This window comes from Hylobates moloch, unplaced genomic scaffold, assembly GCF_009828535.3.
Source record: "Hylobates moloch isolate HMO894 unplaced genomic scaffold, HMol_V3 SCAFFOLD_11, whole genome shotgun sequence".
Taxonomy (NCBI): domain Eukaryota; kingdom Metazoa; phylum Chordata; class Mammalia; order Primates; family Hylobatidae; genus Hylobates; species Hylobates moloch.
In genome coordinates, this window is record NW_026652286.1 from 79,194,222 (window position 1) to 79,208,210 (window position 13,989).

Sequence of the window (13,989 nt, forward strand, 5' to 3'; positions counted from 1 at the left end):
GTCATATATATCTGGGGTACATAGCACTACGGTAATTATAATGTGTGCTCTTTGGTTTTGCAAGAGGATTAAAGAGATATTTCATGTTAAAAAAATTCAAAATTGGCCTTGTCAAATATTGTGTTAGCAGCTGCATCTGCAGCCATAAAGGTAATGCATTATGAACATCCCATTCACTCCTATATTTTTTCCCCCATTCTTTCATCTATTATTCATTCACATTCTTAGGCATTGTTATTCACCTTCACTGTATGCGAAAAAATGCTAAAAGAATGTTCAGACTCCTTTTTGGTATTATTTATTGATTTAAATATTTTATAAGTGACAGTTTGGACACTTTTAAGGTAAATAAATGCATGATTAACTAGACAATTTTGTAATGAATTATGTAAATATAACACACAACTATCATTTCCACTTTGTTTTATAAGAATCCCACGTTTCCATCACTTATTTTTCATATACAAATTCACCTTGTTCTGCAGTATGTAAATGCAAAGACATTTTACATCATGAAACATGCTATTTACATTGTGAATGATTTAGAATAATAACAAATAAGAATGAGTAAAAAGTGGTGTTACATGAAAAGCAAAGAAGATATTGTGGATATTTATAATCCTATATGAGTTATACTTTTACATGTATTCTTAAAATTCTAGTGAAATGAGGCATATTTTATCATTTCAATCAGAAAAAGTTTCTTTAAACCTGTACTACTAGATAAAGAAAAATATTTTAAAATATAATATGAAATACCAAATGAAACTTTTTTAAAATTAATGGTACAGGTTTAAGAGATGCATTCATTTTTTTTAAAAAACAAAAAATAGTTGACATTTCAAAATATATGCAATTTAATCATGCCCTACATATATATTAGTATATATACCTGGTATTAGTTGATGATATTATAAGTTTTTGATAACTCAATTTTTAAAAGATATTATTCACAAAGTAAATCTAATAACAAAAGATGTACAATATAATTTACATTGCAAGCCAAACCAAAAATTTAGACCCATGAAATTGCCGCAAACAAATTAGCCAAAATGTTAAAATAATTCAGGTTAAATGAAAACCACCCCATGCAGAGGATGCTAATGAAGGCCGAGCACATTATAACTGTGTGTTTTCATTAAGTGATTTTGGAAACCTATTTATTATTATATAGTGCCTGAAGACTTGATGGAAATGCATTGGCTGTTTATGCATTGAAATGAGTATTAATAGGATTATTACTATTAGGATATTACTATTAGGATGATATTTAAAGTACTGTTTGGGAAATGAGACCCTTTGGTTTTGTAAAATGGCTACTCACATTTGAAGAGTCAATTCAGGTAGGTTGATTTTGAAATGAAGAATGATATGTATTATTTCTGGAATGCACTTAATCAGTATTTTAAAAGCATAATGAGACAGTTTTGCCACTTGATTACCAAAGTTATAATGTAGCTACAGGCAGCTGTTATAAAACTTCTGACTTTTTCGAAGGCAAAATTCTCAGGAGGACTTTTTTTTTTTTTAATAAAGAAAAAGCTTTCCATCCAACTTGAAGAAAAATCAGAAAGTATTGTTCTCCATAGACCATTATTCTATTTGAACCTAACCTGAATTCCCTCATAGTCAAAACCTGCCATGATGATATGAATTGATTTCCGCATAGTCAGAGTAATTTTTGCTCCAAATTCTTAAAGGAGACAATGAATTAGTAGCTTGTAAATTTTGCAGATCTGGGCCTTCGATAACTTACTAGAAGGCAATAAAATAGAGGGAAAAATGGGACTGGGGATTACAACTGTTCAAATTTCATCTTAATTTCTTCTGTTTTTCTCAACCATATTTATTCTATTTTTACAATCATTATTAAAATATTTCCCTAAAGAAATAAAAATGGTAAAGGTATTAAAAGTCATATTTCTTTATCTGAACAAGTATTAAGATTGTCTATCAAGACAAAGGTTTTCTTAACAGTGAAAATCACAGGAAGAAAGTAATCAGTATTTTCATAGGTACCAATTTATATGGTAGCTGCCTGTTTTTTCACAATTTCAAAATAAGTCAGTATAGGATAAACAAAAGTTAACAGAGAAATTCGTCCCTTTTGAAGTTTTAATTTTTTTCAAATATTTTATACCCCTTTGACTACCTCATCTGTTAGAATTTAAGACCCCTGAGGTACATAACAAAAAAGTCTACATAAGAAATGAGAACCAAAATTCAAGGGTATTTAACTCATTGAAGCATATCTTTCCACAGAGGAACAAATCATGTTTTTTTCTATATAATTTTCTATTAACACAAACTTATGTCATGAAGATAATTTATTAAGTGGTTTCAATATAATCTTAATACATAAAAATAAAAAACCAGAAAGAATACAATTTTAAGTTTGGGAGATTATAGATTCTTTAAATCTCATTCAAGATTTGTTCAAATTATTATAAAGTCAATGAGAAATACCTACAATGGAAGAATACCCTTATTCTTAAAGAAGATATTTGACATATTTTCCCTTAGGAATCAAATACTCTGCTAGAAATGATTTAATTTTCCCTGAAAAATAATAGCTTTGGATTGAGATTTGTAAATGTTTGATCTCTTGATCCAAGCTGTATTTTTTTTTTGTATTTAATAAAATGGCAATTTGTAAATTCTGGTGAATACTCAAAATTGTAGCTAAAAACAGCTATCTGAATATAGGTTTAAAACCTCAAAGACACAGAGCTAAGAAATATGGAATATATTGTATATTGCTTTTTCAATAGAGTAGACATAAAATTCATGACAGATGTTTCCAAACCCTCAATAAGAACTCAAAACATCATACTATGCCAAGCTGAATTACAGAGGGGTATCTAAGAAAGAAGACAGTGCATCGGTTATCTCTAGATAAAGAGCCAGTAAAATCAAGTTGCATTTGATGTATACACCTTATTGGGAGTAGTTTTCAGAAAGCAATTTACCTACAAACAGAAAAAGCATTTTTTTTTTTTTTTTCTATTTCAGTCTTTAGCAGTGTGGTACTCACATAAAAAAAATGGCTACTTGAAAGTAAGAGGTTTTTCTAACTTAAGACATTTGTAAGGGGGTAAAAATAGGAGAGTGTCCAAACAGATCGACCCTGATCCTTCTTGAAAAAGTGTTTAAATTCAATGAAAATGAACACACATAGATTTTTATAGACCCACATTTCTCTTGACTGACAGTCTCTGGAAGTCAAGGTCCCAGTTCTGTCGGTCACTTCTATCCTCAACTGATCTGTATCTACGTACTCATCTTCTTTCCCCTTTCCTCACAAATCCACAAAGCGTTCAATCATGTGAAAGTGAAAAAAGGAGGCCCCAGCCCAAATAGTAAAGTACTATTGTCATTTATCTTATAAGAGCTAGAAAAGAAATAAAGTAAAGAGGGAGGGAAGGAAAGGAAGGAATATAGGAAGATAATTCAATGGAAAAAAGAGGAGCTAAGCATGCTAACAAGTTTTAAAGCCTAATTTACTGCACATAAAACCTATATATACAAACCATTCATTTCACATTCATCAAGAATTGTATTCAGGAACACCAAACTCACTTGATTCAAGCTATAGCCACACTTGATATTTGGACTCTTGCATGGTTTCTCATTAGCACAAAGACTATACTAATGTTTAATTAGATAATGCAGCAAATATTGATTGAAGACATACCAAATTTTCCCAGCAGATAATAAATTCTGCACTGGGGAGACATCTATATGTGACAAGTTCTTTTTGTCCCTTTAAATATTCACTCTAATTAGCATATTTATTAAATTTCTTGTTTGTTTTATCAAAGTTTTGACATGCTGAATTTCATGGCATTCTGTCATTTTTATGACATTCTGTTAAATATAAATACTGTGTTTAAAAATCTATTATTTATCCTTACCATCTATTTTCAGCTTGCTTCTAGGTTAACAGGATTAGACAACAGATCTAATTTTGATGTAAGCGAAGTCTGATTTTTGTGTCTCTTTCCATCTTCTCTACTGGTATCCATTCCTTTCTCTAAGTTGCATTCAAGCTGAATTCAATTAAATATTTCATACATGTTCATAAAATGGGACTCCTCCTATAGCCAGGTAATCATTTGCATTTTAGTAGGATAATTTTTTTTTTTAGACAGAATAAAAGTGTTTTTAAGGATCAAATGAAAAAGCACGAGCATCTATTATTTCAGGTCACTGAGTTATATAACAAATAAATGAACTTTATGAGTGCCTGGTGACACACTTGAAACAAATTTTAAAAGAGGAATAGTAATTTGGGCTGCCATCCATTAATAATTTTTACACAAGAACAAAAATTAAAGAATTTTTCTAAAAATCCCCCTGAATTACTTTAGATAATTATACAGTCCTCTAGTTTATCTAGACCTTCTTGGATAGAGTTTGATCTACCATCAGAAATAATTTCTTCTTTTTCAGAATACTTTGTAGTCAAAGAATACAAAAGCAATTTATCTGAGAGTCCAAGCCAAGGTTAAGTTTTGGTTTCAGTGTGGTAATTTTTACCAAAAAAAATCAGAAGGAGGGTTTCACATTATTGATAAATCAACTAGGTGTTTTCATATTTTGCTTCATTTTATGGAAATTTTAACTTAAAAGGCCAAAAAAGGAGACAGCCTTTCAAGTGGTTAGATACATAAATATTGATCCAGATTGCCCAAACCTCAGAAGAAAGTAATATTCATTTGCTAGCTTTTAAAGAGTGATATTGACCATGAAGAAATACTTCTTGGGAGGTAATAAAAGTAGAATTGCTGTAGGAATTGAGGCTTCATTGGGTATGGAAATACATAGTTTCTTACTAGTCAGAGGTGATGTAACAATATTCATATTTGTTGGTTTTGACTTAGATTTTATTCCGAGAAGTTTACAGTGCATTGTTCTATATTCTAATGTGAACAAGTTGAAAATACAGTATTATTTGACTGTTATCCTTAATGTTTATGTTATTTTAAAAAGTGTAATATTTTAAGTAAAACAATATTGCCAAATTTGCAAACCCTGGCTCAATGCCACAATTTGTAAGTCTGTCATATTTATGACATTTTTTTCTGTAACAAATGGAAAATATAAAGTAAAAATCTCTTAAATGTAATTCACAATTAAGTGTTATCATCAGAGGATAAAACTCTAAGGAACCTAGAAACAAAATTAATTGAATTTCTCATTGCTGAAGAAGTTGACACATTCAGAAAACTTTCAAAAGTCTCTGACATTCTAAGTTTTGGATATGAGTGAGTTGACTCTTTCAGGACAATAAATCTTTGTCTTAAATTCTTTTTCTAACTGATAATTTTGATTAAAGATTGTTCAGGTTTGTTCCCTCCTTTTGAAGTTTCTGTTCTAAACAAACTCTGCATGAATTAACCAGTTACATGTAAGTGAAAAATCTTTGATGATTAAGGTACTACTTAACCACTTTTAAGTTAGAAGACTAGAGTCTTCATATCTCACAGAATACCATTAAATGCTACGGGGTGATTCTCTCTCCAGCTCACATACTCTGGCACATTCTCTAAGAGATAGATGGACATTTTTCTGCTCTAAAATTCCACACTTGTTTTGCTAGCAGCCAAACCCAATTTGAGAAGAGTGTGAAGAAGAATATGGTGTAGAGTACAGCCGCCAAAAGTTTAAAAATTTCAGGACACAAAATAAATATTTCCTATTATTTGTGATTAAATTTTTCAACTAAGGGAATATGTAATTTCTTTAATGTCAGAAGAACAACAATTTTTTAAATGACGCATAAGAAAAAAGTATATTCTTCTCACTGAATGCTAGCTCAGCCAGCCATGTTATAAAAGGAAAAAATATAGTTTGTTTTAATATCACTTGCATAGTGTTAGTTTGTTTTTCTATGCTAATTTTAGCAGGGTTTTCTGTGGCATATGGCAGAGCTGGTATTTGGCCTTCTTTGTTCCTTCAGCCCAGATGTTCTGACACTTCCATTTACCTTCATCATTGTAACCAAGACTAGTTCTATCTGCCACCTTCAGAAAGCATCTATTTGTAGCTCTGTAAGCTTCTATCCCAGCTTCACTGAGATGTGCAGCTGCTGAGAGGTTGGCACTACCTCCTAGGAAAACTAAAAATGGCTTGTGAAGGGCTTCTCTTTTTTTGTCTTTCTCTTTTCTTTTTAAAAATGAGTGACCAGTAGTCAAATAAATCATTTGGCTTCCATTAAACCAGAGGTGTTTGTTACTGAAATTGCCTCTCCTTTAAGAGTCTCTACATCTTCCTGAATAAAAAATTAACTCTCTGCTTCATCTCTTCTAAAGCTCCTGCCCACCTCACTCACTCCATTTGTCCCTTTGTCCTGAGTCTGCTGTGTAAATGCCAGGCAGCAAAATGCAAAGAAGTGTCTTCAGAAAGTGAGGTGGTGTGAAGAAACAATTTTGCACATTGCTGATTTTATTCCAGTTATTACTTTCCTCTTAGATATAGGTTTAATGACATTTAATAGACCACAGTAAAAATATATTAAGTAGAATTCCTTCTTTATCTGCAAATAGCGAAAAGTCCACAGAGGAAGACTGAATATAAAGTGATTTCTTCATTTTAAAAATATGTATCAAAAGAATCAAAAAGAAACTATTACTCAGACATGCCATTTGGTTTTTCTTTTCTGCTTTTAAATAATAAGCAACAGTACTTAAGTCTAATATAAAGAATGATCTGATCAGCAACTAGATGAATTAGCTGGAAGGATAAATTCAGTGTAATTTAATAGATTCAAATTAAATATTTTCCATTATTTAACCCCAAACCATTTTTACTAAGGATTTAAGGATCCAGTGATATACAAGAGGATAATTGTCAAAGCCTCAGTAAATCAACAATCCTGTTTGATTTTGATAGGGAAATTTTCCAAACTGTGGGCAGGAGGATGCTAAAATTAAGTTTTGCTATGAGTACTAGAAAGGTAAAGACAAAATACTACCAAACACACCGACCATTCAAATGTGTTCATATTCATGTTTACAGGATTGTTTACCTTGCAGGGCAATAATAGGAGCTGTCATCTTATTTAGACGCTTAGGAATGAGTCCTAAGCTTATATGCTAAATAATAATCTGATGTTTAGATATTGTTCAGTATAAACATAAATTTACCAGTTGATTTTAGCTGTAATCCTTATACATTATTCTAAATGATGGAGAAGTAAATTTAACTACTAAAGAACTGATTATCATTGACTATGCCACATTCTATTAAAATTGTATTTTAAGTAGACTAAAAACATGATTTTTTTATTTCAAAATCTGAAAGCTTTAGTGTTTTTTCAATATTACTGAATAATCATTTTCAGACATTTATTTATTGTGCTACAGGTGACTTTCAGTCAATCATATTCTGAAGTCAAAATACTATCATACTTACCAAAAACTTGTGTAGCTATCATTGAAAACAGTAATAATGAGCTCTTTTATCTTTACTCTTTCATCTTCCAAGACCATATCAAACCAACATTTGAATTAGTTAATCTGCCGCAAGACCCATCTATATTTTTGCAAAGCCTACTTTCTCAATCACTTCTTCCAACCTATGCTCTACTTCCACTCATTTATCCATCCTTAACTTCTTCTTTACTATTATATACTACAAAGATCCAAAGATCGGGCAACATTATAAATAATACATAAATCTCTTTGACAGGAATAGAAATCGTGTTTTTATAGCCATTTTAAAAATTATGCACCAGAAATAATCTGATGTATATTAATCACTTTACAGCATGTTTGCAAATGAATAACTTCTGAGATAGATTAAACATGTCATTTGCCCAAATATTTTTAATCTGAGTCATTACTTGCTGCTCATTTTGCTACAGAATAATGAATATCTTTAAAAACTCCATACCAGCTATATTATTGCTTGTATAAAACATGTTTCTGTTTTCACAAAGGCTCTATGAAATGCAAAGAAGTGCAAGCTTCATATGGCATCATCACCATGGCTTAAATTATTGCTTGAAAGGTTGTTATAAGGTATTGCTTGGAAATCACTTTTCAGATAATGTACAATTCAATATGAAAAGTACATAGTGAGACTAAGTATTAAGTTGATGTCTTTTCATAACATAAAAATCAAAGCATTCAGAAGTAAGGCTGTCACTTTGATATTTGCTTCTGTGTCCCAAAGGTCATAGTTTATACCTCGGTGGTGAGGATTAGCAAATGTTGTAATATACTGCACAGCTGTGGCAGTAACTAAGAAAATGGTACCGTATCTAGTATTCCTAATAGCCCTATAGTGAGCAATATTCATCCCTCATGCTTATCAGTGTTGACGTCTGTCTCTAAGTTTGAAGATTTATACTCAGAAAGAAGACCACAAATTGGAAATCAAAGCTAAAATTAAAATTTGTGAAAGAAATAATGGTATGAGGCCTAGAGTATTTAACTTTTCAAAATAACTACAAATGAAATAATATTACTATCCCAGTCAACTTATATTTATTCCTAGTAATTGGGATTATTTGAATACTTTTCAATGATTCCCAAGTCTGGCTGTGTATTAGCATTACTTAGAGTGATTTTCTAAACACAGATTCCTAGGCCCTACCTGAGACCTACTGAATCCTAATCTCTGAAGGTAAAGACTAGTCTTCTGTATTCCTAAAATTTCCTACGGAATTCTTATGAAGCCAGCCAGATACTTCCAAGCAGATCAGTTGAACCACTGAACTAGGTCATTTCTTAATAAGCATGGGATGGCAATGAGGTACTTAACTGAAACCGTGATCTGGTTATAACATATTAGAAATAAAGATGCAAACTTTACTTCTCTGCATTCCCAAGTCCTTCCAAAGAAACTTACTTCTTTCAATCATGAAACATCTACATTCAATAAACACACATACAAACTAAAAATATTAATCACTTTATAAAACTATTTTAGAATATGGGATTAGCTGTGATACTTTCTGTGTTATAAATGTATCAATGACCTTTTTTAATTAAAGGAGAGAAGGAACAAAGGAAGGAAGAAAACAGGGATAGAAGAACAGTAATACGCAGGTTTCAATTGTTTGGATCAAGTGTGAGGAAGGAATTTTGCACACTATCTCAATATAGCCTGACAAGATTGTTAATCTGTACGTAATATCAGTGTCTGCTCTTCATTCACCACCACGAGGATCTTGAAATTGAGTCCATAGCTGGGGTCAACTTACCCATTTAACAATAAATTTTGTTCAATCACATGAACACAATTTATGTGTATGTTAAACCAGCTGGTTGTGGTTTAGGAACATTCATATCAAGAGCTGCCCATAAATCGTTTAGAAATATGTTAAACTTTAATAATTCAGTCTCATGCATCATGATTTTTGGGCTATATCCATTATTAAGCTATGCTTATAGAAGCCTCTAAAATGACATAATTTTTGTAGTTGAAGGTCTATAATCTAATAGTAGAAATAACTAAGCTACGATATAGGGCTTGGTTCTTGAATTTGAGTTTCTAGATATTGTCAGCCGAAAGATACCTGGTGCTACCCAAAGCCTATTCAGAGTCATTTACAATTAATTTCAAAGGAACATTCAGTGAAGTTGCATGAAGTGCTTGGAGTCAGACTGTGTTTTGAAGAAGAGCAGAGGGTGAAGCTGCAGATATAATCAATGCCCCGGCACATCCAGTTCATTACTACACTTCAGAAGTACATTGTTGCTCAGGCCTGACTGTGTGTGGTCCTTCCTATCTGTCTGAATGAGGCACCAGCAACCCTTTCTGTAGCCATTCTGGGTTCAGAAGCGAAGAGAGAATGCTGTTTGCTGTGGCCAGGCTTGAGGGGGTGAGATGGTTTCTAGTGACAGAATGGTGTAAGAAAGGGTCCAGAATAGGCTGAGTCATTTTCAAAATGACAAGACAGAAACCTGTGTGTAAAAGTTTTACTTTTTGCCTTAACCATCCACAACACCTGCCCTCAGAAAGTCAGGGACCCAAGGAGCCTTCAACAAATATATTTAATGATGGTCATAATTTTGAGCTCCTACTTGATGCCTTACGACTTTAGATATACACCAGTTTCATTCAGCAGCAATATGATTCTGTACAAAACACAGAGCCTGGTGGGGTTTTCAGAATTCTCCACGGCTTTGCCTTTTGTTATCTGTCAATTTAATTTTGCTTTATTGCTGGAACTCTTTGGAGGCATTTGCAAAGTTAAAAGTCTTGCTCCCCTTGTGAATGAGATTTTGTTTAAGTTGTTATTGTCCTCTTTTGCTTTGTTTTTCCTGGAGAGACATACACAGTCACACTAAACTACTGTGTCCTGACACTGCTGTTACTGGACAAGAGGAAGGAGTGCAAGACTGTGAGAAATAACATCTGAAGTGCTGAACCTACGGACCCACTCTCAAGTCTCAGGCATCAGTGTCTGTCTCAGAGTCCCAGATCAAAGCTCACTTGATTCCACATAATCAGATATTAAAAGGAAAATCTGAAATTACTTAAAATATAGAGCAAGAGATGAATATAAAGGCAGTTGGGTCCCATGTTACCTGGAAGCTATGTCTTCTTCCCCTTCTTCCCCTTCTTCCCCTTCTCTACATTATGTAGACAAGAGATCCAACTACTATGTTTCTGAGGCATATTATTATTTTTTATTATGGCCAATGTTACCTAATGATTAAGGTCCACAAAGAAGATACAGGGTAGTACATTCTGAGTACATATTGGGGGATTCTGATTTTGTTAGATAACTGATTTATTTGCAAATGATCATATTCTCTCCATCGAAATAATCCTGATACTAATGTGATGCTTTGGTGCTAATGGCTAGTTATAAGGTGACTTCTTCCAAATAGCAGCTTAAAAGAATATTAAAATGCAAGAGCTACAGGTGCCAAATTATATATTAAAGTATCCCTTGCAGAGTGGGTTAAAACCATTTCCCCAATTTAATATCATTTGGTTTCTAAGGGGACATCACAGAAATTTCTTTTATCTGCCTTACTAAAATGCATGCTGTTGGTAATAGTTTGTAAGTAAGCGAGAATACTGTATAGATAAAAGTCATATGAAATAACAAATGCCACCACATTGTTACAATCACAATTCCTAAGAGAAGAGATGTAGATGGCATTGTGTAGGACAAATAAAAATATAATTCTTTCTCCATCTTCTAACTTCTGTGATTGAAGTTTGAATGAACAGACATTTTATATAGTACCTCATAAACATATATAGCAACATTGTAACTACAATAATAAACTATAATAGATTAGCAAAATAACAAATTGGACCATTATCTCAGACTATAGCTTTGAAAATACACTTAGATTATAACGTATGAAAAATGTAGTTGACATCCTGTCAGTGATACATAAGAAATCTCTGGCACATTCTTCATCGTGACATTTATGGCAATGTAAATGGATACTTATTCTCTAAGTAAAATCATATAAACTAATATAGAATTTGTGATTCTTCTGACAAATTCAGATATATAAATACAATACTTCTCTCCAGGCCTATCACTAGTAATGAGGTGGATTTCCAATGATGCTTTTCAAATATGCTTCCTGTAGATATTAAGTATGGAGATAATAAATGTGTTTAGAGTAGTTGCTTAGACAAATCTTTACAAAAAGTGAGAGAAATAGATTGAATATTCCTGGAAGTCCCTTTCAGCCTTATGGTTACAAAACACATTGTTCATCACCAACATTTTATTGATTTAATATACCATAATAAGTTCTAAGTTACTGAAGACAATAGGCATAAATGACATCAGTGAGCTTGTTCTCTCCCCATGCTCCAGTGCTACAAGGAGCCCATAAACATTGCTAAGGCATTTTCTAATATAAGCATGAGGATTGAGGTGCTCCCAGCCTGCTCTGCTCATACTGGCTGTAAACCTCCCCATTGTCCAGAGACATAGGCCCACAGAAGAGGGGGTCAGGCAAAGGTTTAGAGCTCAAGGTCTATTTCCTGTCTTCTCCACATAATGAGTGTTGCACTCATGTCCTTGTAAACCCCCAGGGCAAGAAAATGACTCAAATTATAAAAGGGATCATGATTATAACAAATATTTGCATATCTACAAATGCCTTCTAGCCACACACATAGAAAATTTAAAAACATTAAATGAGCCTCATAGACTACTTTGGAAATTAGTAAATATATTCCTTAACTGAGTTATGTCATAACCAAACCATAATGCAGCCAAAATCCCTGAACAGAAAAGAATATTGCATTCAGTAGACATAAGCTATCAATGAGTAAGAAAATGACCGCTCCAAGGCTTCAAGGAAACAAATGCTTCCAGCTTATTAACCTCAATAGAAACTTAGATTTTATATCTGATCCCAAACAGGAAAACTCTGGACACCTGATGCTCCTAATTTTAGTGTGAGCCAGTAATATTTTCGTGCAGTATTGATTCATGAGAACACGTCTTCATTTGAGCAGGACATGCGATGGAATCCTATCTGTAACTATAATGATTACTAGTTCTGAAGATTATACCTACTTCAGTATTCATGAAGGTGATTCACTGAATTTAAAAGCCATTATCAATCAAATTGCAGAACATTTTTTAAAACCTCAAAGCCATAAAATACAGAGGTTTCCTTGCTTTGTGTTGTACAAGAAGAAACAACATTCTTGGCAAAATGTCCTGACACTTCTTTGTCACTAATGCCAGTATCCAAGAATTTGCTCTCAAGAATAGCAGTCGGCTCTTAGGAGGCATCAACTGGGGAAGAGAAACGGGGTAACTAACATGTCATTTAGTTGAATGCTGTTTATTAGAATGCAGTTTAGTGTTGCAAAAGCTACCTATATTTATAAGTGCTAAGTTGAAAAGGATCCAGTGTAGCAAAGCATTTCATTTTAACTGATATTTGTTAGAAGGTGGCAAAAAGACCTTTTTTAATCTTAGTTACAGATATATCTGGTGTTAGGAAATTCCATTTCCTCTGGATTCCATGCTACATTAATTAAATCTAAAAGATATATTTACTAAGCAGACATATAATGCTTTCTCGGTATCTGAAATCCTTGGTTATATGTATTCTCAGTCCAAGCACTGATTTCTCTAAATAAGGGAAACTATATTAGATTAATAGGTTAGCATTATATATAATATACTAACAATACAGAAGCAGATTCTGAAAATCTAATAATGTTGTGTGAAATGTAGTTATCTAGAAGAGATATGTATAAAAATAGGTAATATCCCTAAAATATTTTGCCGAGTTACAATTCTTCCGGTTGGGAAGTTTACCACACTGCCATGATACATGTATGAAATGTCTGTTCAGAAAAAGAAACTTAGAAAATATTCCTCGCCCACCAACTCACTAAATGTAGGAATATATAATCAAAACTGGCTCTCAAAAGTGGTACAAATATATAGGGAAAGATACTTGTATGTGTGATAAACAAGAAAACATGGAATCTATTTATTGGTTAGTTCTGAAAGGGGACCCACACTTGTAATTAAAATATATGTGTATATATATGACCAAAAACACTCATATGAATGGACACATCTTATTTCCCTCATCCTCCGGCTTTTTATTGACAGCGGTCACCTCCATCTTTTAGTAGGATTATTGCCTGATATAATATAGAAATTTTGCTGCTTGTTCTCAACAAAGCAATGAAAGAGACACAATCTCTTTCCACCCCCCTGTGGTGACCCATGTTCTGGGCTTGTGCTTTTTGGAGGAGTCTTTGATCTGTAGCAGGTCTCAGAGGCTTGTCTCCCGGAGAAACATGGTGCCGATGTTGTAGGAAACCTTTTTTATTCTCGACGAAGAAAGAGAAGGCTTTGGTGGCTTTGGACCAGTCCTTACCTCCAGGAAATAGCAGATCCCAGGAATTTCCTTTGGAAAGTTGTCTGGAAGCTCTTCACGAGACCGCGGAATGAATGTGAAACTTTCTTCTCGTTTTAATAATCTAAGAAGAAAATACAGAGCACATGAATCAAGTAGGCCAGGG

General features: G+C 32.9%; 1 protein-coding gene across 2 annotated transcripts in view; it reads right to left on the reverse strand.

Annotated features, from left to right (window-relative positions):
• Positions 1-282: 282 nt before the first annotated feature.
• GUCY1A2 (guanylate cyclase 1 soluble subunit alpha 2) overlaps positions 283-13,989 on the reverse strand; it is a 370,428-nt gene continuing 356,721 nt past the window's right edge. For both annotated transcript variants that reach the window (XM_032167289.2, XM_058446513.1), the window contains one exon: positions 283-13,947. In XM_032167289.2, the coding sequence (XP_032023180.1) occupies positions 13,740-13,947 (208 nt within the window). In that variant the 3' untranslated portion in view covers positions 283-13,739. The remainder of the gene's footprint in view (positions 13,948-13,989) is intronic.